The 25,898-nt window shown below is 43.0% G+C and overlaps 2 protein-coding genes across 5 annotated transcripts; both read right to left on the reverse strand.

Annotated features, from left to right (window-relative positions):
- Nucleotides 1–1,733: 1,733 nt before the first annotated feature.
- On the reverse strand, nt 1,734–12,654 carry si:ch211-126c2.4 (uncharacterized). Of its 2 annotated transcripts, none has more exons than XM_061234281.1 (12): nt 12,480–12,654; nt 8,781–11,055; nt 8,222–8,267; nt 7,583–7,711; nt 6,818–6,943; nt 6,064–6,180; nt 5,603–5,644; nt 5,331–5,375; nt 4,512–4,589; nt 4,290–4,340; nt 3,737–3,807; nt 1,734–3,622 (listed from the first exon to the last, which is right to left on the reverse strand). In XM_061234281.1, exons 2-11 carry the CDS (start codon nt 10,875–10,877, stop codon nt 3,776–3,778), a joined length of 2,763 nt encoding a protein of 920 aa, XP_061090265.1. In that variant the 5' UTR covers nt 10,878–11,055; nt 12,480–12,654; the 3' UTR covers nt 1,734–3,622; nt 3,737–3,775. The 2 variants fall into 2 exon arrangements, with proteins under 2 accessions (XP_061090265.1, XP_061090266.1); XM_061234282.1 differs by having other exon boundaries at nt 6,818–6,916; nt 12,480–12,652.
- Nucleotides 12,655–16,485: 3,831 nt separating this feature from the next.
- LOC133123767 (sorting nexin-12) lies at nt 16,486–25,194 on the reverse strand. 3 transcript variants are annotated; one of them, XM_061234284.1, is made up of 5 exons: nt 24,932–25,194; nt 20,986–21,081; nt 20,058–20,182; nt 19,760–19,850; nt 16,486–16,792 (listed from the first exon to the last, which is right to left on the reverse strand). In XM_061234284.1, exons 1-5 carry the CDS (start codon nt 25,094–25,096, stop codon nt 16,784–16,786), a joined length of 486 nt encoding a protein of 161 aa, XP_061090268.1. In that variant the 5' UTR covers nt 25,097–25,194; the 3' UTR covers nt 16,486–16,783. The 3 variants fall into 3 exon arrangements, with proteins under 3 accessions (XP_061090268.1, XP_061090269.1, XP_061090267.1); XM_061234285.1 differs by lacking the exon at nt 16,486–16,792 and adding an exon at nt 17,906–17,919; XM_061234283.1 differs by lacking the exon at nt 16,486–16,792 and having other exon boundaries at nt 19,748–19,850.
- Between the last annotated feature and the right edge of the window lie 704 nt (nt 25,195–25,898).

The following is a 25,898-nucleotide window of genomic DNA, read 5'->3' on the forward strand; positions in this document are numbered from 1 at the left end:
TGAAAGGAGGGGGAGGGGGATCAGGAGGGAAGACATAGGTATATAAAGGTATCGTTTGAAAGTCGGTAATATTATCATACTAACAGTATGTAGTTAGTCAAATTTAAATGCTAAATATTTTGAATTATATCCAAAACCGTGCAGGATGGACGTTATGAGCAGGCGATGTGTGTGTTTTGAGTATTTCAGCACATTGGACTTTCAGGACTCTGGTGCTGACTGATCTATTTCAGCACATTGGTTCACCGAAAGCTCTCACAAATGAATGCCATACAACTTTCAGGACTCTGGTGAGGACTGATCTTCATTTTAAATGACAGCTTTGTACTTCCTATTAGCAGAATAAGCACCAGTGAGGAATTTCTCCCAGAGTGCACTGACCCCATCATAATACAATTCTGTAGGTGGTCACATTTTCCCTCCACAGTATGAAGGCCTTCCTTTCATTGGCTCTTTAAAGTCAGCAGGGTAGCTGTACTGTAGGCAGCCAAACACGGAGGCAACTCACACAAAGAATTATGAACTTCAGTCCGGCTTTGAAAAACTAAACGTTCTCTGACATTAACATACTTTTCTGAAATGGCTTACATAATGGATCCTATAGTCAAATCAGTTAAAGTAAATACTACTGTAGCTGTATGTGCCCGTTTGCGGTACATGAAGAGGTTTAGTTTACATGCTGTAGGCATGGCAGGCTGGATACACATGCCTATTGGACAAATCACATCCTAATGAAACCATTTTAGTCCATTACTGACAAAATAAGGACACCGAATGACAACTATTATACAGAGGCCCACTTCTTTCCATTAAATATTTCCTATGGTGGTTTTTGTTTACCCCCAATGTACCGCTCACTTCTTTATAAAAGCTATTTGTACTTACAGCTCAATGACGGGCAAAATAAAAAAAGGTTTGGAAACCTTCCACCAAACCTTTTATACACATGGCAGATGTAATTTTGGTACTTTTATTTTCATTAGTAGTGCTTTTTTAAATCAAAGGTAATAAAAATAAATAAATAAAAAAAACACTCAAAAAAGCTTCTCCTCGTCCAAGCTGAAACAGACAAACGTGAGAGGCAGAAGTAAATGATTACATTATAAGGTTGCTCCCAATCTGATTACCTGCCTAGTGCCTATTCCCCTCAGAAATTCTGATCCCAGATCATTAAGACCACATGTACGGAGCAGTGCGCTCCTGATTTCTCTCAAGGACCACTGATCTCAGATCAGCCATAGTATGTGTATAGGTCCAGCTCAGGGAGCATTTTGTAATGCAAATGCCATCTCCATGGAATCCAGGTTATAGAATATTAAACAATGCAAGACTGTTCCAATTGCTGCATGTACAGTACATGGACACAGTGCCGTCTACTGGCCTAATTGTGGGATAACAGTCATGATTTTAGTTATGAGACAACCAACTTAATTTAATCAAAATGAATATGGTTGAAACCAATGACCTCACAAAGCAGAGGTGTCCAATCTTATCCTAAAAGGGCCGGCGTGGGTGCTGGTTTTTGTTTTAACCCAGCAGTAACACACCTGATTATACAAATGAACTAATCGTGGTCATTAATCAAGACCTTGATGAGTAGAATCAGCCGTCTTAGTCCTGTGCTAAAACAACAACCTGCACACATACCGGCCCTTTCTGGATAAGATTGGACACCCCTGTTTTAAAGGAAAGAAATCTTGGGCACAGCCAAGGTCAGTATTAAAAGGAGAAGATATTTACCAGGTGTTTTATTGTGATGGATCACCCCACTTTCAAGTCCATATCAGAGAAAGCTAAATGATGGTTTGACATGTCATTGCAGTTTCACTGCAAAATCCATTGGAATTTGACAAGAATAAAATGTTTACCTAAAGTGAGTGTATTGTTGAGAATTACAGTGCAGGGCGTATTTTGGCAGTTACAGAATGTATGGTGTTTTGGCTCTGTACTCCAGCACACAAGTGCAGTGTCAGCCGTTTCTAACATAACATGGCTTAATAGGGTAAATATTTCCTCAAAACATGAAAAGCACCTAATTAAGAAAGGTTAACAGCATGTTAAAATGATGGAATTGCAACTCTGGTTGGATCAAAAACCAGGTTGGGAACCAATCTGGAATATCCACAAGTGAAAACATGACATGGTGTAACATGGTGGTTGAATGTGACACTGGCCAGTCATCTTTAGGCAACAATAAAACAATAATGTTTGCTAAAAACTGCATGGATAGGGAAGTGGTCATGCTCATGTGACACACTACAAGGAGAACACTCTCAACCAGCTGAAAATACGACGATAAATCTAAAACGCTCACTTCACCAAAACTAAAGAACGGACACATTTTTTTTCCCCCGATGGCCTCTTGTGTAAATCGCATATTGTGTCCAACCACCATGTTACTCCTTTAAGACAGTTGGACTGCCAATGTAATGAGTAAAAATTTAACATTGGAAATAAGAAATGACTGGTTTATACAAGGCTTCTCCACACATGAGAAGTGACTACAGTGAAACCCATGGTAGAATAATCGATGCAGTATCGTAAATACTTCAATGAAAAGATTAGTGAAAACTTGGCAATAAATGAAAGTTCAGATCAACTCATCAGCAGGTTTCTATGAAAATCTGGTTTAATCCGGTTATGCCTCTTGTGACGATAGCAGCCTTTTCTCTTAAATGAAGAGAAGCCAGTGGCCAAGGACACACTGTTGAGCCCTTCCTGAAGCAGGGGTCTGAAATGCAAAGTCTGGAGAGCTGCAAAACCGAGTGCAATTAGGCACAGTGCTCGATTTGAAAATCTCTGAATGGCTGCACAGCAGCTTCCAATATGGAGGAAACCACAAAACCATACAGATCTCCAGTACTGGAGTTTTACAGGACACAAACTTCATGCACCTGCCGTTTCTATTCAAAAGAATAGCACTTTCAACAGGTACTCCTGGAATACAAATATTTGAATAACGTCAGGTTCACTTAAATTACTGCCTTAAACCACTTAAATTAAGGACTATTAGACTATTTCTGGTTATATTCATTTAGCTTAGCTAGCTAGTTTGCTTTCATACGGTGACGTTACTTCATGCACCTGCATTATGTTTGCCCGTTTGCCCTTCTTGTGAATAGAAACACCACTTTCAGGGGGTACTCCTTGAAACATAACTAATGTTAGAGTAGTCCTGCATTTCAGTCATTTCCTACATGGAGCACAAATCAGATCAGGGAATGTGAGAGAATGAGCTGGTGAGTGAGGGAAGAAGAGGGTGTGAGGAAGAGTGAGCACGCACATGAGAAGAGGAGAGGGAGAGAAAGAGAAGGAGAAAGAGCACGTGCTGGCTTTATAGAAAAGCTTAGACACACAGGAATTCTCCCCACAGCCTCAGTCACAGCACAGCCTGCCCAGATTCACAGAACTAACCGCCAGCAAATTCTTCTGTGCCCGTTTCCCCCACTCACATCCACAGTGCATGCCAGCAGTGGTCACATGTCCACTGACCTAAACCCACACAACTACTGCTGTGAAAAGGATTCCAGACTTAACAGACGTTTTATTGAGTAGAATTCAAAATATTGTAATAGTTTAAAACAAAAAAAAATACACAATAAATTCTTCTTTTGGCAGATCACTGCAAAAGAACAGAACAGAAATAGCGGTCAATGCACAAGGATTCAGGGCTACAAGGATTCAGGGCTTCAGGCAATGAATATGTGAAAATGTGGAAAAGTTTAATTCAGTTTACCGCACTCCTTGCTACCACAGTGAGGCAGCAGTTGCTCCTCTAGGCGTTCCTCTGGTCGCGTTCCTCAAGCTCTAATGGAGAGACAGAGTAACACAAGTCAGAAATTGAAGCAAGCACAAGTTACGAAACTCTCAAATTCCTCCAAGCAAGCTCTGGCCTAACGCAAAGTCAAACAAAGGCCTTGTGATGAGTAAACCATTCATGCTTCAAACATGCTTCTATGGGTCCGATCCAAGTAGCAAAAAAACCTAAAGGAGTCGTTCATAAAGTGTTACTAATTTTCCCCCCTTCACTATTAACCATGGGCAATAGTGTTTCCCCCCCCCCCCCAATGCTCTCTTTGTCTAGTCCTCACCATCGTATTATTTTTCGATTTGCTGTGTTCATTTCACTGTGCATTTCACCGTCTCTGCACATAAGCTAGTGCATTCATTACTCTCTTTTCTCTATTACCATCCTTGTGTATAAATCATTTTTTATTAATTTTACTTTTTTTTTTTTAAACCATCACCAAGGTTACAAAAAAACACAAAAACAGATAATGGTGGGGTACCTGCTCGCAGCCTTGCAATTTCTTGTCTGTACTTTTCACAGTTTTCGCAGTCTGTAATAAGCAGAAGGACACCTTCAGTGTGACGTGGAGAGAAATGAGAAGCTCTGGCTCTGTGGAAACAGTGCCCTCTGCTGGCCATACTCAGCACTCCCACATTCAGTCAGAGCCTGGCAGCTACAATCCCTCCTGCAGTTCACAGGCAGCCACAGAGAGGGGACGTACCTGCTCCCGGTGTTCCTGCACCCCGATTGGCCAGTCCAGGGTCATCCTCACAAGGCCCACTCACGGCTGTGGGAGGGGCTAAATCAGAGAGAGAATGACGAGGCAGATTATTCTCTTCATTAAACAGGATTATTCTGTTCATTAAACATAGCTGTCCTTTTGTTAGCGGAGCAAAGAGGAGACAAGAGATAGAACATTGTGCTTGTCCACAATTGGTGCTCAGAAAACCAACACTACTCTCTTAGGTCCCTTGTTATTGGCCAATGATGCCCCACACGTGCATTCTAAAGCCATTTTCTGAGCCCAGAATTTTGAACGCATGAAAAAACAGCAGTATGTTCATGTGTGAGACTGGAATTCACTTCATTCAAATGAACGCCGCACCAGAGAGTGCACAGTGTATGAACACATATTTCTGCACTCCCCCGCAACCCCTGCAACCTTCTCCCAACCCCCCCCCCCCCCCCCAGTGAGGTCAAACACTGCTCTGCAGGGTTCTTACAAAAAACACATCAGGAATACCACGCATACACGGGAAAACCTAAAAAAAAAAAAAAGCCTAATACAAGCATATTAGTGTGATTACATTTTTTCCAAATACTAAAATATTGCCAAGGAAGCAAGTCAGCTAGACTAATTTCAAGATTTGCCAGTGGGCTAAGTAATGTTAGCTAATGTTTCAACACTTGCCAAGTCATACTTGTCTGCAGTGTGTTACGGAGGTTACCATGCGCCACAAGGAGTAACAATTACAGACAGAAACCTTAAATAAACACAACAGGAAGCGATGATAATTAATGAGGATACTCAGTCACTCACCATCTTGGGCTGGCTGTACTTCAGGATGCAAAGGGGCCGTAGGGCCTAGAGACAGCATTTAAAGGGCAAACAAGAAAAATAAGCATTTAAACCACTGAAGGAGAAATTCTGCCACTCAATGCCTGAAATAGATCTCTGCAGACACCCATATTCCAATACAAATGCATCATGTGCTAACCATTTCTCAGTTTCACCCCTTTCAGAGTGAACAAACAATGGCAGCCAAGTGCATTACACACACATACAAAAAACACCTTATGTGTTCAACTTACCAGATTTCTTTGTTATCAAAGCTCCAGATATCTGACCCCCTCCTAGACAGCCAACAGGAGAGGGTGAAAAAGTAGTTTCATAAATTACCACATACAAAGAACTGGTGAAAAAATTCAAAACAAACAGAAACAAATATTTCCCAAATAGGCATCAAAAGTCATGTTGTCAATCCCTTCAGGATCTATGGTGCCTTTTGAGACTTTCGGATCAAGAAGCGGTAGCTTTTTGTTAGCTAAATAATTTTGGTTGGAAAGCAGCACTAATTCAGTGGGTCCGGATAAAAACATCCAAGTATTAAACGGCAGCTTAAAATCACAGACTGCAACAGAGGGGGTTGTGATAAAGTCCCGTTCATTTTTCCCTTTGATTCGGAAATCCATTTACGGGCAAAGGCTTTGCACATGTCAAACTCCCCTATGGAATAGTAGAATCCCCAACCCCCCGACCAAAAAAAACTTACCCAAATTCTGCAGCTTTGACTGGGGGCCTCTCAGGCGAGTGGCTGGTCTCCTGAGGCCCGGCTGGCTTCCTGCAGAACTCCCTGGAGCCTCGCTGCTTGTTGCATGAGCCAGGGCATCTGTGACACAGAACAGCCAAAACCACAACTTTACCCTGCAGAAGGTGGGTCTGAAGGGCTAATTCAGTAAGAGTTCCAGAAACTGCCAACCATTTTGAGGCTTTGTGTTTTTAAGAGGCAATAATAACAATAATAAGTAGTAGTGTGATTTATATAGCACATCAAAAAAGTGCTTTACAAATGAAAAATATAGAAGGGAATAAAATAAAGTTACATCGTAGGCACTCTTGTAAAAGTGCAAGAGGTGAATCTTGTATCCAGTCTTAGGTCCTACTTTGCAATAACTGTCCGCGTGTTTGTTTCATTGACCCTTTGGGACAATGAGGATTATTGTGACTTGCACTTGTACTTGTCAAATCAATAGAATTCAAACTAGAGCTTGTGAGCAGAGTGGAGCAGGATCAATGACAGGTCCAGCCGTGTTTTTCACGGAGCAGTGGGCGAGAGTCACGCCGGAGCACTGCTGCTCTCCCTCGCCACACATTGCTCCTGAGCTCTACCCCAGCAGCTCCCGAACCCGGCCCTGGAGACCCACGGGACGGCCCCCGCTTTCCATCCCGGCCTCCGCGGCCGATCCCCCCCTCACGCGGGGAAACAGTCGGCAAGGTGGAAACGGCGCGGCGTAAAATTCTCGTACCGACTTTCTTCCTTTTGGAGAGAGGCAGAGTGTCCTCGGTGGTCCCCCGTGGCTGCTTCAGGGAGGAGGGGGGAAGCAGGGTGCCGGTTCCCTTCGCTTCTGTCGGAAGGGACATCGCAGACACACCTCAACACAAAATGAAGCCCGTTTGGCCTTTCCCAGGGGTTGATGGGAGCCGCAGTTTGAGAGAAATACTGGGAATAAAGGGAGTAGCTGGGGAGAGCTGACGTGGGGTGGATTTTGTGAGGGAGGCCAGTAGCCTAGTGGTTAAGGAGCTTGATTGGGGGCCAGAAGGTTGGTGGTTCCAGCCCTGGTGTTAACAGCTGTCGGGCCCTTAGCAAGGCCCTTAAACTGTGCCCTGCTTAGCCTAATCAACTTAAAGTTGCTTTGGATGAAAGCGCCAGAAAAATAACTATAATGTAATGCAATAACGTTGTGGAATATTGTGATGACAATATGACTTAAACAAATATTGAAGCGCAGAGTTCTAATTTGCCTTAGGTGCACTACTATGCTTTGTTAACCAGATTAATATGTTTCTGGATATTATATTAATGGCATTTGGCAGATGCTCTTATCCAGAGCGACGTACAGTTGATTAGACTAAGCAGGAGACCCCCTGGAGCAAGGGCCTTGCTCAAGGACCCAACAGCTGGGGAGATTGTGGCTATACTGATCAAACCACCGACCTTGTGGGTCCCAGTCATGCACCTTAACCACTTCGCTACAGGCTGCCCTATAGAACTTCGACTAGACGGGACCAACCTGCTCTCTGGGCCTGGAGCCTGGTCACCGTCTGCCCGGTGGGCCTGAGAGCAAGCAGGGAGGGACCAGAGGACGACGGCTGGCCTGAGGTTCGAGGCTTCTGCAGGCCTGAGACCGGATGCTTATTTTCTGACAACCAAAACAAGTCACAGCAGAGAATCATTAACCTCATCCTGCTCCCGTTCAACACACGAGAACACAGAGCTAGGACAAGGCAGGGTGGCGAATGAGAAGATGCACTCAGGCTGGGTGATAAACCATATTGACAATTATTTTTACACCCCTTAAATCTACCGGTTGCTGCAGTAAAGCAAACTTTAGAGACCACATGACATGCTTCCCAGGAAAGGAGAGGGGGAAAAGAAATTTAAATCAAATAAAACCCACGCAGCACTCCTACCAACTGGGTAAGGTTTGACATCTACTCAGCAGCCGTGTAGCTGCTAAGCAATTGACAAATAATGAAAATAAAAATAAAAAACATGACATGATCACATGGAAGCAGTTCCCTCTATTCCCTACCTCTCCCCCTCAGCCGCTGAATGGGAGTGTTCTGGTGCCAAATGGCTAATGTATAATGTAGACCTACAATTCTCAGTTAGGAAACGATTATCAAAATAGTAATTTATCATCACTCACCAGACACTGGATGGCGTTTGCGGCTAGTTGTAGAACCAACAGAAGCCTTTAAACAAAATAGCAGGTTAAAGCATGGTACACATTCAGTCATTTCCTAAAAGCCTTTTAAGGAATTGCTTTCTTTCAATTTAAAGGCTCACGTGCATAGTTTTCATGATATTAACTTTTCATATCATCTTTGAGCTTTTGGTTTGCGTTCCATACTGATTTAAGTTAAAGAAATAAAATAAAATTGGCAAAGTATGCATACATTAGAGTGAAAGTGGTACTTTTCCAAGCTGTTTGTAAAACTATTTGGCACATGACGCATGTTCGTTTTTGTATAATTATTGGATGACGTTGCTAAATGTTAGCACAGAGAGCTGACCATTGGGCTCTGGGGCGTTTTGGGGGCAGGGTTAGGGACTTTTCAAAAAACCTACGTCACTGCTCGTGAACGTTTTGTGGGCGTTTCAGATACTAAAACCAGGACACTGATGCGTGCGGGCCTTTAAAACTGAAACGGCAAGCGCTGTACACCAGACGACTGAAACAGAAGCAAGAGTGGGGGGCACCGTACCTCCAGAGAGCCGGATGCTGCCACGTTCCTCAGGGCTCCCCCGGTCTTCTTGCCAATCCTGCTCAGAGTAGAGGACAGGAAGGAACTGGGCCCCGGAGCCTGGGGCCCCGGAGCCTGGGGCCCCGCCAGCGTCTTTGGGGGAGGGGCCAAAGACAAACGGGAAGAGGAGGGCCTGGGCAGGGGGTGCAGGGACTTGGGGTTGGGAATGCCCGAGGGCCAGGCCAGCGATTTCCTGTTTGGCGGTGGAGCTTTGACATCACATTTTAAAGGCAGACCGGTCGGTCTAGTGAGGGACTTGGTGGGTGGCTTAGCCTTGGCAGGAGGGGGCTGGTCAGCCTGGACAGACGCTAGGCTATCATTCCCATCACTGCTCATGCAGAAGGGGTTCCCTTCAGAACAGGCTTCACTGTGGTTGACCAGAGAGAGCCTTTTGCATGTGTCGGAAGGATTGGCTTTAGCGGGAAAGCTGAAGACTTTGGGCAAGACCAGCGGGGTTGAGGTGATCAAAAAGTTGGCCTTACTGTCCAGCGAGGAGTCGAGGCTCCACAGGCTGCAGCCGGCACTGTCCTCCACGTCCAGGCCAGGGCTGCGGTTACCGGCAGACGCTCCCACCTGAGAGAAGGACCCCAGGGGCCCTTCTGCCCCCACTTCCGCAGCACAGACTCCAGCCGGGTCATCCTCCGAGTCCAGCTGCTTTGATTTGTCGAACGTGAAGTTGACCCCCACCGCGGGCTCGCTCAAGCGGCCCGGCTGAAGTTCGACGGTAACGTTCTGAGACCCCGCCCTCTTTTCCGCCGATCCCGTCACGGAACCGGGGACGTTCGGCGGGGTCAGGTCCACGGTCAGATTCACGGTCCGGTTGGCTGCCGCGACAGGCTTGTGTGCAGAGTCCGGATGAACCTCAAAAGTGCCGTTCTTCGACCCCAGACTCTTTCTGCTGTTCTCCAGACAGGCTCCAACAGCACTCAGCTCCGCAATGTCGATAGTCAAATTGGGCCTGGTCAAGATCTCACCTGACGGCATCTCCAGGGCGTCTTTCGAATCGTCCCTCAGCAGGCCGATAACCCCAACCGCATCGTTTTCTGTAATATCAACAGTCAGATCAGATCCAGTCAGAGTAGTGCCTGAACGGAGCACGAGCGTGTTGTTGGTGCTGGCCTGGGTCGAGGAGACGTCTTTCGCGGCTGGGCCCACCCCTGACGCCACCTCCACCGTGACGTTCCCGGCCTGGACCTCCAGCGCGCCCGGCCCCCCGGCGCTCCCCTGGCAGTGAGAGAGGTTGTACGTGCCGTTGAGCGCTGAAGAACCGGAGCGGCCCGCGCTGCCGGGGCTGCCGAGCAGCTGCAGCTGCACCTGCTCCAGAATGCGGGGGGCGAGGCTCTTCCGGGAGTTGCAGCGAGGGCTGGCACTGTGACGCTCCGCCGCCGCCTTGGCACCATCCTCTCCCCCTGTGCCCTCCTCCACCCCTCCGTTCAGCTTCCCGAGGCTGACCAAGAGGGGCACTCTGAACGGCAGCTTGCTGGCGGCCTCCCCGTCCAGCTGCATGTAAGACGCCTCCATCGTGTCGTCCATGCAGCACAGGTTGGGTATGGACTCGGCCTCGATCATGCTGAAGTCTCTGTCGTTCAAGCTTTTCCCAAAAAAGTTTCCGCCGCCTTCCAGTGGCTGCAGGGCCGTCCTGTAAGAGCACCGCTGGATTTCATCCATCACACTGGCGCAGATCTCCTCCTGCGCTTTGCCGTGTACCGCTTCCCGAACGGAGGGAGATATCTCTGGTATAGGGGACAGAAACGCCAGGCTTTTGAAAGAAGGAGTGAGGAAGGTCCTCAGGTTAGCACGGCCGACTTGAATCTCGTGTTGTATATCCGCCCTGCTCTTCAGAGCGGCAGAAGGCAAATTTAAAACGCCACTCCTCACAGACAAATCCTGCCCTCCTCCAGAGTCAATTTCCACCACTGGCTCCCCCCTATGAGGGGCATCAGGCCTCTGCTCCTCTGCCAAGATGTCTAGTTTGGGTGGGTGGGTGTTCACCTCCCCATCCAAAGACACATCTGGCTTACACACCGTCACGCTGGGGGAGGTCTCACAGCTGGCCATAGTGGCACTCAGAATCTCAGGAGAAGAAAAACCTGGAGCCGCTCACACCACCCAGGTGACAGTCCTTTTAAATGGAGTTTGGTGGGAAGGCTTTCCCTGACAAAGTGCTGGAAGGCACCTCTGTCGTTTCGAAGCAGGAAGCCACGCAGCCTTCAGGGCACTGCTGGTTCGTATGAACCTGAGGGACACAACAGAAAATGTTACACATTCTTCCATTATGATTAGCTGATAAATGGTGGTTACTGCACCTACATCCATTCACCAATCTTGGTTGTTTTGCCTTTGTATTTTAAAGAATTTCTAAAAGATCTAAATGTAAAAAAGAACTTGCAATCTTTAGCAAACTAGAAATAAGGAATGCTGATGCACACAGAGCTCAGAGCAAGACTGTTCAACAGGAGAGACTTCTCAGTCATGACATAAATGCTGTTCCTTTGTTTTAAGGAATCTCTTTGTTTTCATTGCAGCATGTTCGACGCACGTTTGATAAAGAAATTCTGTTTCTGGGGGAAAAAAGCGAAATGCAGTCACCGCATTTATATCAAACCTACTATCCATTAAAAAATGTATTAATTAATTAATTAATTAATAAAAAAAAACAAATAACACTTTGGTCCTAGAATTTCTCCTTACCATGAGTGCCTGACCCACAAGCATAGAAATGAGTTACTACAGAGGCAAAATTATATACAAAAACACCATCTTTGGGGAGAAAGGGCTATATGCCAGCAATCATCAATTCTGTACCAAATCTGGCCCTGGTTCTCACTAGTAATTAGCTGGGGAAATTCAGGAAAATATACTTGGCAAGTCAACATTCCTGCGTGCCCACAGGGGGGCCGTTTAGTGTTCAAGAGTAGACACAAAACTCGACAGTTTTTATTTTTGGAAGGGTCCTCCTTGTGGTTTTAAACGCTCCCCGTTACTATGGCATTATAAACGGACTGAGTGGGTGATTGACCAGCGTTCATTTAGGCCTACTTATTTGTCTTATGCATGCAGTGACAGCGCATAGACTTTTTTTAATGGGGTTTTGTTATTTCTTGATAGAAGTTAATTGTACCACCGTCGTAACATTTAAGACAGCGCGTATGGAAAGTGCTGCGACAAAAACAGATAGATTCACTTTCAAGCACATCTGTCCAGAATGTAAACAGGCTGTGGTTCTTCAACGAAAGAAGACATTGCAACGTTAACTGACCAGTCACTGACCGTGCTTAGGGAACGCCCTTAGTAATATAGCTACCGTTAATGAAACAATAACTCGGTAGTAAATTGCTTACAATGCAAGCTCGTTTATGCCAACTTGCCACTTTAGTATATTCAGTATTTTAGTTTTTTTTTAAATTAAGTTCAACAGTTAAAGTTAGCTAACAAGCTAGTTTGCTATGAAGTAACCAAATAATACAAAATAATACACCGTCGCCAAGTACTGTCGAGCAGGCTAACTTAGCTCAACCAACGAAAATGAGAAACGTTCATTAGCTAGTTAGCTAATCAACAGTTCGATAACTGGCTAGATTTTTTTTAAATATCGCCCATGTCACCACCAGCTAAAGTACCTGACAAACTCTCATTTTAGTGAAAACAAGTTGTACTCACCAGACACACTTCTGATGTACAGATTCTTCTTCAGTACGCCAGTAAAGCGAGTTTCAAAAACGGCGACTTTGCACTGATGAGGCGGAGTCTTTCTTTATTGGCTGGAACTGGTTTCTTCGCACAGAGAGATTTGTCACAGCAAATAAGGAACTTGTATAGTTAGGATAGGAAATCTCGCTTACACCAATTAACAGGCGCTTTATTATTTAGTCACGGATCACAAACTTAAATTGACCAACCACATAGGACGGAAACATATCGCCGATACGTCACAAGAATCCGGATGAGACAAATTATTGCACTCAAATTTTGTGATGCACATTCTTTTTGTAATATCCTCGTAAAAACGTATTTGGCAATAAATATTATAAAACAAATAAAGAGGATTGTTGTCTCTTAAACTTTAATGCAATTATTGAAAAAACAAAAAAACTTGATTAGTGGCTAGAGATTTTCTTTGAAGAGTAGAGTATGTATTATATAGGCATAATGTATCTCAAGACATACTAATGCAGTACTTTCCCAAGCAATAAACAAAAACATCTGTAAGAATGTTGAAAATTTATTTTATATGGAAAAAAAAAAAATACACACATTACATAATGTCTGTCATAATTAACACATGCAAATTGTGGTCTCAACTTTCTTCATTTTACCACTCTCAATAATACTGGATTAGGACCATTCTTTAAAAAGGCAAATTCTAGTAGGAATATTATGCCTCACTCTGTGAAAAAAACTTTGAACATCTCTGTCTAATTAGGTGGTCCAGCTTTATTTTACTTTGCAACTAAGAAATAGAAAAAGATCCTTTGCAATTATCCAACTTTCAGAAACAAATGCTTTTCTCTCATTGGTCTTATCTTATCTTACTCATATTCATAAATCAGATTTGAGCAAAAAATGAACCTTTATGAATTTTGACAGAGAAAACAAGCAGTACACCAAAAATATATATAAATCAAACAAAAGAACTGCAAAAAATGTGTACAAGATACTTTGGTAATTTTATCCCCATGCTATCTGTGTTTTTATTTTGTAATTGTTCAAGCTTTTTCTTCACAGTAACTGAACTGGCATTAAAAAGCTGATCGTTATCGTGATATTAGCTCAGGCAGTAAGAGCAGCTGTCTGGCAGTCGGAGGGTTGCCGGTTTGATCCCCCACCTGGGCTATGTCTAAGTGTCCTTGAGCAAGACACCTGACCCCCAAATGCTCTTGACAAGTTGGTTGGTGCCTTGCATGGCGAGTGTATGTATGAATGTGTATCAATCACTTGTACAGCACTTTGGATAAAGGCGCTGTATAATTTATATAATATATATAATACATAGCGCTTTCCCCTTCACACTGGACAGTACAGCATGCCAAATACGAGACCATATACCCATCTAATTACAACACATCATCTCATCCATCCGAACCACTGTTGGATAAAAATTGATTCCAAAATCATGAATCTAATCCATTACCGGCAGGTCTGGTACCAATAGGGCCGATCCCAGCGATTGTCGAATAAGATGCAATAAACCCTCTGTCTGCATGACGCATCAGTGTGGCCAACAGCTTATTCCATTCCTCAGACCACGCTGCACAGAGGAGCTCGAGATTTAAAAATGTTTTTGTTTTTTTTAAACTAATATCATTTCTGATGTATATGCACGTTTCTGCAAAAATACATTTAATTGCATTCACTGTTTGTGGATACAATATTATCAGCTACTTTTACCCATGTTAACACTAAAATGGTTCACTCTACTCCTAAAGAGCACTCAACCCTTCTTCCACCTTGAAACCTCCGATGCTCGTGTTTCCACAAGCAGAAGGTTTACAAGTAGGGCTGTTTAAATGCATTTCTGCATTGCCCAGTCAGGCCCTTACAATTCTACTATGAGCAACAGGCAGTTCTATTACCCATATGAATGAGGCCAGTTCACACAGGCAAGAGAAGAGCAAAGAGCTACTCAGCAGTAAATATTGTTTCAGGAAGAAGAAAAAAACAGTATGGCAAAGTTTCTGCAGAGCTGATATGGACATAGTTCCAAGTAAGCATCAGATACCTGAACAGGCCAGCATATAATGCATTAACCTAACACACCACAGGAATGGTTAAGTGATTGTTGACTGTAACAATTTTATTAGTGGGGTCCGACACAGCAAAGCAAATCTTCAGACACTCCAAACCAGTAGAAGTATACAGGCTGACAATTAAACAAGGTACTGAATGGGCATCATATAAAAGCTACCATGGCGCAAAACATGCAGTACAAAGAATTCAAAAGATCTACAAGAACAATTTAAACTTTTTTTTTTCTTTTTTCTCCAAAGACAGGGACAACCAGCTCTTTATTGGGTTTTCACAGTGGTTTAAAATGAACATGAATATCGGTCATAGCCATCCCGACAGCAGATTTGAAACAAAGCCCAGATTACAATTTACAATGGTTACATACATGTAGAGAAACGTAATAGTAATCTTTAAAAAAAAAAAAAAAAAACATATGGTAAAAGCATGTTGATATAAAACATTCACTTTGCTATTTGAGAATACATGTAAAAATGGTGAAAGGAAGCAGAGGAAGACATGGCCCATTTCTTTTGGCATATTTACGTATATCCCCACCTCGATAGCACAGTCCCAAACGTGGGAAAGGGCTCACCTGCTACTGCGGGCACCAAAGAGCTACCCCTGTGGTTGAGAGAAATCAATGCAGACATACAGAGCAAGCCTGGTGGGAGCACTTTGGGTCAATGGTCAACAGGTAAAATTTCAGCTGTTAGAGGTAGCAGACAACTGAGGCTTTGCAACGGATGCCTCGAAACTGAGCAGGGTCTTCAGAACAAGTGATTGTTTTTTGTTTTTTTATTGTTATGAGATCCTATTTTCAAACATCAAGTTTTCAGGACATTCAAGGGTGCAATATGATGAATGGAATGTACAAAAATCTACATGTTGGGACAGTGTATCAAATGCCCCAACCTCTTTCCTTACCAGGTACGACAAGCGCAAAGCCTATTGAGGCCAAAATACAGCTGCCAAAGAGGCAGAGGCATGGTTTGGCCTCCATAGCTTCCCACTTATTTAATCAACCTAGTTTCCAAGATTTCCATGAGCATTAGGTGCTAGTGTGGAAAAGAGGTGGAGGAACAGGACAGTAACAAGGTTTTTCAACTGTTTTTCTCCAGGGACCATATTAATTGCATAAAATCATGCATATGGGCCAAACATTTTTTTTTTTTAAAAGATGTACCTTAGGCGTTGTAAACATATTTTCTTGAAATATGCTTAGTAGTGACTCATTATTCTCTCATTAGCGGAATCATTTTTGATGAAGCCAAACATTACTTATTTTTTAAACGTCTTTTCAATGATCAAATCACTAAGAGAATGCACAGTATATAGCAGGCTGCACATGGCCCTGGGCTGCCAGTTGAATAACCCCATTCTACAACCAAAGATCAAGGTCTAACTCCTAGGTACTGCTGTATCCTTATGCAAGATGACACTGAAATCCAAAGTTTAAAAATGGACAATTACGCAAAAGATGTGCAATCCAAGTCGCCCAATTGACGAATACTTGCTAAGCATGGTAAAGCAATGCCAATTAGCTGGGCTGGGATGAAATTGAGCATCTCACAAATCACTTTTGGCCAAATAAGCTTATACAATGAAATGAGATGGGAGATTTACACACTATACTTCCAAAGACAGAAGTGGTGTAGGCAGCCCGTACATACATTTCACACAGCTCCCAATCATGACCATCTACCCTGTGAGTCCAGTTAGTCTGCAAGACAGGACACAAACAGGCTGATAACTTTGCAAGACAATGTTATTGTACAGTGAAAAGGAGCCATAACCACAAGGCTTGGCTAGAACTAGACCGAAAGTGTGGAATGTCTGCATCAGTGCCGATTAACAGTCTCAACAATATGAAAAAGAAGAAAAAAATAAAAATAAAAACGATAAAGAAAGCAGAATGCCCCACCCAACCCACCCACCTCCCAACCCCAAAACGACGTCGGCAAGAATCAACAATGCACCTTTTCCCCCAGCAAGACCTTGCGTATCCACAGGCCTGCTGATGTGGCACATGCAATCTTCCGCAGTGTCCCCAGATATATAGATATATATGTACATATTATTTACATACAGAAAAAGAGACAGAGAGAGACAGAGAGAGAGCTGGGTGCAGCTGGTGTGGTCACCTGTGGTTGAGGCCGCTTGGCTTTATCGTGGTCAGACAATAAAACCTGCAGCCAGGCTGGGGGGGGGAGGGGGAGAGAGCGCTCCACGTCCCGGCATCACTGGGGCTAGATTCAAAATGAGATTCAACCGTAAATTTCAACCGCGGTCGACCCTCTCCATTTCATTTGAATGAACTTACTGATGACTCCCCTCCTGGTCCACATTCCCCGCCATGCAAACCCTTTTGAGGTATAGTATTGGGAGTGGGATATTATCTGTGACCCGTATGGTGATGAAGCACAAGCTGATGTTTGGAAAAGTCACTGGCAAAGCAGGAGGCTTCAGCAGAGACAAATGTACAATTCACAACCAGGCTTTGTTTGGCAAATCAATGGGATTCAGCATATCACTCCCAGATAAAAATGTGCTAGTAGACGGCTTGAACTTTATTATTCTGTATCAGAAATAACACATGGGTAACAGATTAAGTGCAAATCTGCACATTTCAAAAGTGCATGTATTCAGCCATTACCGTTGCCTGCTGGACCTTCAGATCTCAAGACCAATCCAACAATTTCACACTTTTTCCCCCCAATAGACATTTTCAGTCATCATCATCATCATCATCATCATCATGTTTCTGAACCTGTCTCCCATTATTCCTACACGCTCTGCCTTAAATAATCCACAAAAAAATATTTTTCTTCAGGTCTCCAGCCATGAGAGAACATACCCAAATTTAGATTATGTTAAGGAAGATCAGGCTTTTTTTATGTTAATACTGAAAAACATAATCCTTCTTGAGGATGATGATGATCAGGAAAAGCGCAGTATGGACCAGAGGCCATTCTATAAGCAGTGAGAGTCTTGACCTCACACACAAGAGAAGCTTCCAGAAACAAAGCCTGCAAGGCCAGCTTGAATCAATGAAGGGGAAGTCACCAATGAAGATTAACAGATGGATTCACACCAATTTGATTTTGAGGTTAGACCAAGCATGCAGCCAAGATACCAGCCACTACCGTTATGTTACTGGCAGGAAATGGAGACAGGAGAGAGATGCCAGCCAGAGCAGGTAGAACCAGTTTCAAAGGCAAAACAAAGACAAGGAAATAGTCATGTAAATGCATGATTCTCCAAAACTTCCCCCAATCCCCCAATTAGGAATTACTGTCAATGCAACAGCAGGGTTGCCAAAGATTATTTAAATAATAATAATAATAATAATAAAACAAACTTACTTTAATCATACCTAAAAAGAAATGGGAAGAAAATTTGTGATCAAACAGCCAATGAAAGAGAAAAAGAACACGTTTCCCCGACCCTCAGTTGACGGTGAGAACGCTTTACTGACGCACTCCCATTACACAAGCACCCCACTGCACCTACAACTCTAGTTTCTCTTCTGTTTTTATTTTCCTTTTCTTAAATTAAGTACAGAAACATATCACACACACAAAAAGAGAGCATGGACACAAGCAAACATTCACACTCCGACTCACACACAGGCATTAAAAACGGAACAAAATTATTTTGGCTCCTGTTTTTACTAAACATACGGCAAATATCTTAACTGATTTAGCATAGGCAGATGAAATTACTGTTTTTTTTTTTATGATTACTTTTTTTTATTACTGCAGCAATAAACTAATAATACTTATAAAGTTACTGTTCTGGAGGCATGTCGAGCATAAGAACAAATCAACCGAGGAACTGGGTTTGAATAATGGTAATGGAATAATGGTCCTACCATCTGTAGGACATTGCCTGTTCAACCCTTTTGTAAATAACACCTTATGATGATTGAATAAATGCCATTTAAAATGTAAACAGATTTACATGGAAGATTCTGATACTCCATGCCGCAATATATAAAGAGGTATGAGGACTAAATGTGCACGTGTGTGTGTGTGTGTGTGTGTGTGTGTGTGTGTGTGTGTGTGTGTGCGCATACTGATAATTCCAGGTGTCATAACGACCTCGTCTGTTGTACGTCGCTCTGGATAAGAGCGTCTGCCAAATGCCAATAATGTAATGTAATGTAACACAGTAAAGACTGACAATTCCCCTACAAGAACACACTTTCTGGAAGATATAAACTTGTTGCACAGGAAAGACAGCAGGCAAGTCATAGGTGTGAAACTGTCCGAAGGCACAGGCACACACCCGAGTGATAACAGCCCTGGAGGGCGGCCTGTAGCGTAGTGGTTAAGGTAAATGACTGGGACACGCAAGGTCGGGGGTTCTAATCCCGGTGTAGCCACAATAAGATCCGCACAGCCGTTGGGCCCTTGAGCAAGGCCCTTAACCCTGCATTGCTCCAGGGGAGGATTGTCTCCTGCTTAGTCTAATCAACTGTACGTCGCTCTGGATAAGAGCGTCTGCCAAATGCCAATAATGTAATGTAATGGAAGAGCATTCCTCCCGAACGCCTCTTCCCTTCCACTGCAGAGCAGCCGTGACGCTCAGGACATCGAGCCATAATTAGCCCCGGCTTCTACTGCCACAGAGCGGGCACAGCTGTAGATAAGCGAGGGCTCCAGCATTTGCTCCTAAAAACTGATGCATGCTCACTAAAAAAAAATGTTTTAGGAGCACATCAACTAACAGGGATGTATTAGCATGTGCTAGCATCCTCGTGTGCTCCTAAAAATGTTAGCGTAGAGCCCTGCATGTGTACAGATCCGTAACATCACATCCACAGATCAGCCATCGATCAACTACACTTTTCTTTGTGATTGTTTTTGTATTATTTACTGATATTTAGTGAATATTTTATATGGAAACCAAGAAGCCAAAATACTTTGCTTCAATCTTAATGCCTCGGCATATAAACATATGCACAACACATGATACAAGCATACAATGTCACACCGAAGAAAATAATGGGGGGAAAAAAAAGTATATAAATTAAAACAGTCCCTATGCTTTACTTTTTGATATAATATAGATTTATATTTTTTTTAGTGTAAAAATAAATGTTATTCTGCTTTCAAGGGATAGAAGGGTGGACTGGATGAAAACAGCGAAAGAACAGCCCCTCCCCCCACCCCCACAGCCGACACCCCGCTCCCCAGGCCCTACTGCCGTACTTTTCCAGGGATGTAGTTACGGTCAATGCTCTCCTCCTGCAGGAACATGTGCAAACAGCGCTCATTCTGGGCCAGGGGATGGCCAGCAATCCTGAGAGACAGAGACAGAGACAGAGACAGAGACAGAGAGAGAGAGAGAGAGAGAGAGAGAGAGAGAGAGAGAGAGAGAGAGAGAGAGAGAGAGAGAGAGAGAGAGAGAGAGTGAGGGAGGGAAAGAGAGGGAGAGAGATACTCAGGTAAAAATCTAAACCTGATGGGAACCCTTCATTCTCAACTCTGCTGGCCAAAATGGCTGTACCTGTTGATGAACTGTTCCAGGCCTGCCCTCCGCTCCTCAATAAAGGACTCCTCGAAGATGCCCTCATCTGCCCGGAACGGCAGCTGTCTCTTCAGGGCTTTGCCAGGCAGAGTGGGCACCACAATCTGTCAGAGAACAACATGCCATTCTCACACAGCCCCACACGTACATTACTAGATAAGCAACGGAAAGATATATGAATAAAGTACAGGTATGCCTCAATTTACAAACGAATTATCACATTAACGAACACGACATTTTAGGGACATTCTTTCATTTAACGAATGGAATGTTCACTTTAACGAAATTTTACACGCAGAAAAACGTTTTTGCAACCGACCCAACTCAATGCTGCCCTCTAGTGCGTTAAACGTTTTTACTCGAATGAAACGTTTTCACTTTACCATCTACAGTAGCCTCATTTGCATTAGCACATTTACTAGTTTAAACTCAAATGGAGGGTGAAGCTCCGTGATTTACTCCATTTAACAGTTACTCCAGCCAAAAAGCGAAAGTCACCTCAATATGAAAATGGAGATTACATTTAAACATGGAAGAGAGGTAGACTTCATTTACAAATCTGCCCTTGTATTGATCAACTAGTTTGCTAGGCAGATGTTTACATTTTACTTTTCAGTCGTTGTGGTTGCACTGATCATTTCATTTCATTTCTATGGCTGAGAGGAACATCACATTAGCCGATATACATGCACATTGCTGGCCATAGCCACAACCTTGGCAGCCATGTTTTGGTTACAAAATTAAAATGTGTTGCCATTGCAGTTTCAGTCATTACTTTAATTTAATAACCACACAGATGTTCTTATGGTTTACCAATTCATGAAAATAGGCCATTGGGTAGCCATCTCACACCAAGTGGTGTGGTCTTCTAAAATCTTAGCAATGCATGCACACCATAGCCGCTTACCTTACTGTCTCTCTCCAGCTCGTTCTTTAGCCACTCAAAGTCGCTGTACCTTCTCCGCACACATGACTCCTTCAGCTTAAAGATGGGAAGGTTCGTCTGAACAAGAAAAGTAAATGGCAGAAAAACACATGCATCAGCTTTCTCTTCCTGGTCTTAGGACCTAAAATGCTGACAAAACGTCCGGAAGAAGCAGTGACGTAGGTTTTTTTTTGGGGTTTTTTTTTTAAGTCCCTTTTCCTGCCCCCAGAGCGCCCCAAAGCCTGATGGTCAGCTCTGTGTTAACATTTAGCACAGTGATCCAATAATTACGCAAAAACATGTCAATGAGGGGAAACTGTTTTATGAACAACTGCGAAAGATTGCACTGACAGTAAAATATGCACACTTCGACCAAAATTACGATTATTTTTACTTGAATCAGCACAGAATACAAATCAAAAGCGCCAAGATTATATAGAAAGCTTAGAAAACTATGCCGGTGGGGCTTCTTAAACCAGTGAGAACAACAGCTGCTGCTCCTTCCATTCAGATAACTGGCTAAGAATCTGCAATGTGGATGGATCAAATGGAATAACTGAACTGCGTTGGGAGTGTGCGAGTTCCCTAACCACTCAAACTTCCAGTAACTTTTTCTTTTATTATTGCTCTTATACATTTCTGGTAAATGTTATTGCTGTATTGAAAATGCAGTTGTACATTATGCATTTTAGGTGACTGTCTTGATGTGCTACCTAAAAGAGCACATCAAATTCCCTTCAAGAGAAATGATGGTTGGTCTCCCCATCTATATATCCGTCTTAAGACGTAGGGCTGGTTATAGACACAAATTCAACAATGAAAGCTAAAAATAAAGCCATGAGAATGCTCAACGGAATACAAAACTAGTTCATATCCTGCAGATAATATTTGTGACTATTTTTGTTATTTAAAAGACCCATTTCATAGTGCTTCACATTTCAAATCACAGATGACAAATCATGCTGAGGTCCAGTGTCTGGCCCTGACTTCACTGTGTATGCATGAATTGAACAAAAAGGAAGGGGAAAATGAAAGGGAAGATAACGCTCATATATCCTCTCAAAGAATTATGGCTCATTGGAAAAGCAAGACTGGCCTTTCCCTAGCATTTCTGCACAGTGGAGCAATCGCCACACAAAAACCACACACTAACACAGACGTTTTCCCAACTTAATTATCTGTGTCTTTGTATTGTCAGCAAGCACTCTACAGAAAAACAGCTATCTAACAGAATTTGGAATGTCTTCAATCATTAAATTAGGAATATTCAATTTAGCATGGCTCAAATATAGCCTAGCATACGTGTTCTTTATTCATTCAGGGGTAAAAGAAAAAGCATTATTCAGATGCGTCAAAACCATAACAATTTCCAGTTCTGCAACCGATGGGTGTTTACTTCCCACAGAATAGCAAGTCATAGTTACGCAAGGCATCCAATCCGTCTACGCGGAAATGTAGACAAGATCTTCATCTTAGGCAAACATGGTTTAGTTAATAGCATGTGGGAAATGATGGGTCTCCATGAACCATTTTACAAAATAATCACCAGAAAGAAGTAGGCTTTCTGAAGAGCTCTGCCCTGACTAAAAGGCAGCGTGGTTGGACGGCCATCTTGTGTCACGACCTGGTGGAGTGTTGTGCCTCAGCCTTACAGAACATGACAGTCTTACATTTCAGTGCACTAAATTACACATACAAGTCAGGGATGCAAGTGCATACAAGTCAGGGATTGACAAGTAACAGTCTTCCCCATTCCAGGTCCTATGAGAAGCCAGGAGAGCAGTGAGTGGGATACAGCAGTTGGGCAGCGCTGGTTATGTTACTGGCTGACTATGACTGGCAAGATTATTACCACTGGCAATTCCAAATTCTGAACAAAACCATTCAAAATAAATAGCAATTGATATTGGATTTGATATCACTCCCTACAATTACCATTAATAGTAATTCAATTTGATGCATAGGTGAGACTGGTTCTTTTGTCTGAAAAAGATCTGTATAAATAATAGCCAATTCTCTAGTGCAGTATATCACATTAGGAATACATTCCACACAGTTACTGCCAGAAAGAAGGTCTTGAGCGTCTTCAGCAGCACAATTGCTTGTGCTGTTACCGCACACAGTATGTTCTCCGTGTGTGTGTGTGTGTGCGTGTGTGTGTGTGCTTCCCTTCCACAGCCCTGCTGCCCAGGGCAATCCTTCCCTAATCTGCACCTTGTGCTCATGTGTATGTGTATGCGTAGATATGGCGCATGTGTGTATGTGCATGCCAAGGAGCATAAAGCAGGTACAGAAAAATTGATGGCCGAAAGCATCCACATATATATATATATATATATATATATATATATTTATCAGAGGATAGCAAGAACACCATCCTCCTTTCCAAGCCCTTCCTCATGATAAGATTACCTTGAGATTACCCATTCCACACCCAAATAAAGTTAAATTGGCCCAGTCCCATCAAACACCAGTCATAATGTTGCAATAGTCGTCGCTGGGCCACAAGCCATCCTCAAACTTACACTAGGAAGCCTGAAGTCATTCACCAGGCTGTTTGCCCGTATTTTTTCTTTTTACATTTCCGTTCATTTGTTAGCCATAATATGACATTCAGGCGCAGTCACATGTTCAGTAAAACTATTCTGATTAAGCAACTTCCTGGGTAGCATAAAGCAATGACCACACCCAGCCTTCCAAATTGTAACGTTAATTGTAAACTTCCTTGTTGTTTATGTTTTCAGGAATGAAGATTTAGCTAGCCTAGCTACTAACGTTAGCTACCAAGGTCATTATAATAGCTCCACTTAAGATCTAACAGTTTCTAGTCTTTACACAAAATGACGGCTACCTCCCAACTAAAGCCTGACAACCTAAATTGGTTAGCAAGATTAAAAAAAACCCTGTAGATTAACTTAAAGCTAGTTTTGCTAGCTAGCTAGCTAGCTAGGGAACGTGTGATAGCTACAACGCAATCAATAAAACAATTCAGATTAACGTAGCTATCCAAACGTTAGCTGGCTAGCAGAACAACGAATAAAACATTTAAGTAAATGTGTTAGTTGATACTTCAAACAACGGTAAAGCTTAACCTGGCTGCAATGTTGTCCTGGGCTGGCGCTAGACTGATAGCTAGCAACACCCAAAAATTAGTCGCGAGCTAGCTGCTCTAAGTTAATTGTGAGCCCTGCCAACTTACATGTCGCTGCAAGTTACTTTCCACCCATCCGGTTGGATTAACCAGTTGAAACAACAACAGCCAACTTAACCGGGCTAGACTATTAGTTAGTAGCTAATGCAGCGAACTTAGCAACACAATTATCTCCCCTAACGTTACCCTCACCAATGACAATCATTATGCGGCAAGCCAGCATCATGATCTAGCTAGTTAACGTTAGCTAAACACCTCCAGTCCTCTCTTACACAAAGATCTTTCTAGAGTCACTTAGTCTAGATCTACCGTGCTGGCTAAAGTAATAGCTGGTAAGCACAGCAGTCACTGCCATATAGCATCCGATTTCTAACGTATAATGTTGTTGAAAAAATGTTGACCAACTAACGTTAAACGGTTAACTACATTAGCTGCCAGCTAGGTAACGAAGTAATGCCACTATCTAGTCAGCTAGTTCACTTTAGCTATACCGTTATACTGCATTTACGTTAGCCTAGCTAGCTAGTTCCGGGGATATTGCAACGTTAGCTAGATTTAACGTTACAATGCTACAGACAAGTGAGCGACGCAGTCAGCTAGCTAATAAAAACGAAAACTTTAGGTCTTTTTTCATAAAACGCCTCCCGGTCGCTACCCTTGATTTTCCTCCCGTCCAGCCATTATGCCCGACGACTACACTGATTCTCATCCAAAACGTTACAGAACTCAGGCCTGACCTAAATCCTCGGCCTCGATTTTTTGTCCGAACACACTCACCCGCATTCGCACTTCGTACGTGGTGAAACGGCTCCGGCCAACCCCAATTGTCTGTGGGTCGTACACATCGATTTCAAGAAAATTACTCGGTGGACCATAAGCATCTGTGAGCTCCTGAGGTTTTGAATTTAATCGGCGAGTGTCAGCTACGGTAGGCTCAGTCATTTTCGCCTTCAATCTGCCTTCATTCGATGTAAAAACCAAACGGCAAATTCAAGGTGCACTGTCCACAACCAATAGTAATGGTGCCACCACCTTCGCGTTGGGCCATCCCTTTTTCTGACAATGTTAACGTTAACCAATAGTTGCCAAGAGCAGTAAACAGGCCTTTGCCAATAGGAACAAACGAACTAAATGCAAATAAAACTATACATCGGGTGTTGGAAAATGTACTAAATACACTAAATACACAACTACACCTCGACAGGTACATGAAATAAATTTGATAGAATAAAAATTTATACATTTCATGAGTCTGCGCGCTCCCTCAGTGACAATGATCTGCATTTTGTAGGGTTCAGTAGATTATCTAGTCCTAAAAACTGGAGTTGACAACCGGGACACTTAGAAAAGCCGTAATTACAACGACCAGATATGTTAGTTGAGAGGATTAAAGTCTAACACCTGATTGTTAATTAAAACATTATATACAGACACACTCTTTCCCCTTATTATTATTAATCCATTAGAATCCACGTATCCAGGAATCCAGGAAATTGTTCGAATGGCACACATACTTGTATCAAGCCTATATCTTCACGGTGGAAGATCTTACTGCATAACTTCAAAAAAAAATTTCAAATAATTAAATATAGTGTCAATGTAAGTAAAAAAAAAAAGGTCATGTCATGTTCTTGTGCAATCTATATTATTGGGGTTAAGTTATCAAAGTGCATACAGTCAGGTTCAGAATTATTGGCACCTTTGATAAATATCCACACAAAAAATAAAAGATAATACTGTTATT

Source organism: Conger conger, chromosome 3, assembly GCF_963514075.1.
Source record: "Conger conger chromosome 3, fConCon1.1, whole genome shotgun sequence".
Lineage (NCBI taxonomy): Eukaryota > Metazoa > Chordata > Actinopteri > Anguilliformes > Congridae > Conger > Conger conger.

Coding starts and splice junctions, on each gene's coding strand:
- si:ch211-126c2.4 (XM_061234281.1), bottom strand. CDS start 10,877: ATGGCCAGCTGTGAGACCTCCCCCAGCGTGACGGTGTGTAAGCCAGAT. Junction 6,181..6,817: donor CTCCAAAAGGAAGAAAGTCG/GTACGAGAATTT, acceptor TCTGTGTCACAG/ATGCCCTGGCTCATGCAACA. Junction 4,590..5,330: donor AGTACAGCCAGCCCAAGATG/GTGAGTGACTGA, acceptor TCTCTGATTTAG/CCCCTCCCACAGCCGTGAGT.
- LOC133123767 (XM_061234283.1), bottom strand. CDS start 25,096: ATGACTGAGCCTACCGTAGCTGACACTCGCCGATTAAATTCAAAACCT. Junction 21,082..24,931: donor CGTACGAAGTGCGAATGCGG/GTGAGTGTGTTC, acceptor TTTCTTGTTCAG/ACGAACCTTCCCATCTTTAA. Junction 19,851..20,057: donor CTGGAACAGTTCATCAACAG/GTACAGCCATTT, acceptor TCTGTCTCTCAG/GATTGCTGGCCATCCCCTGG.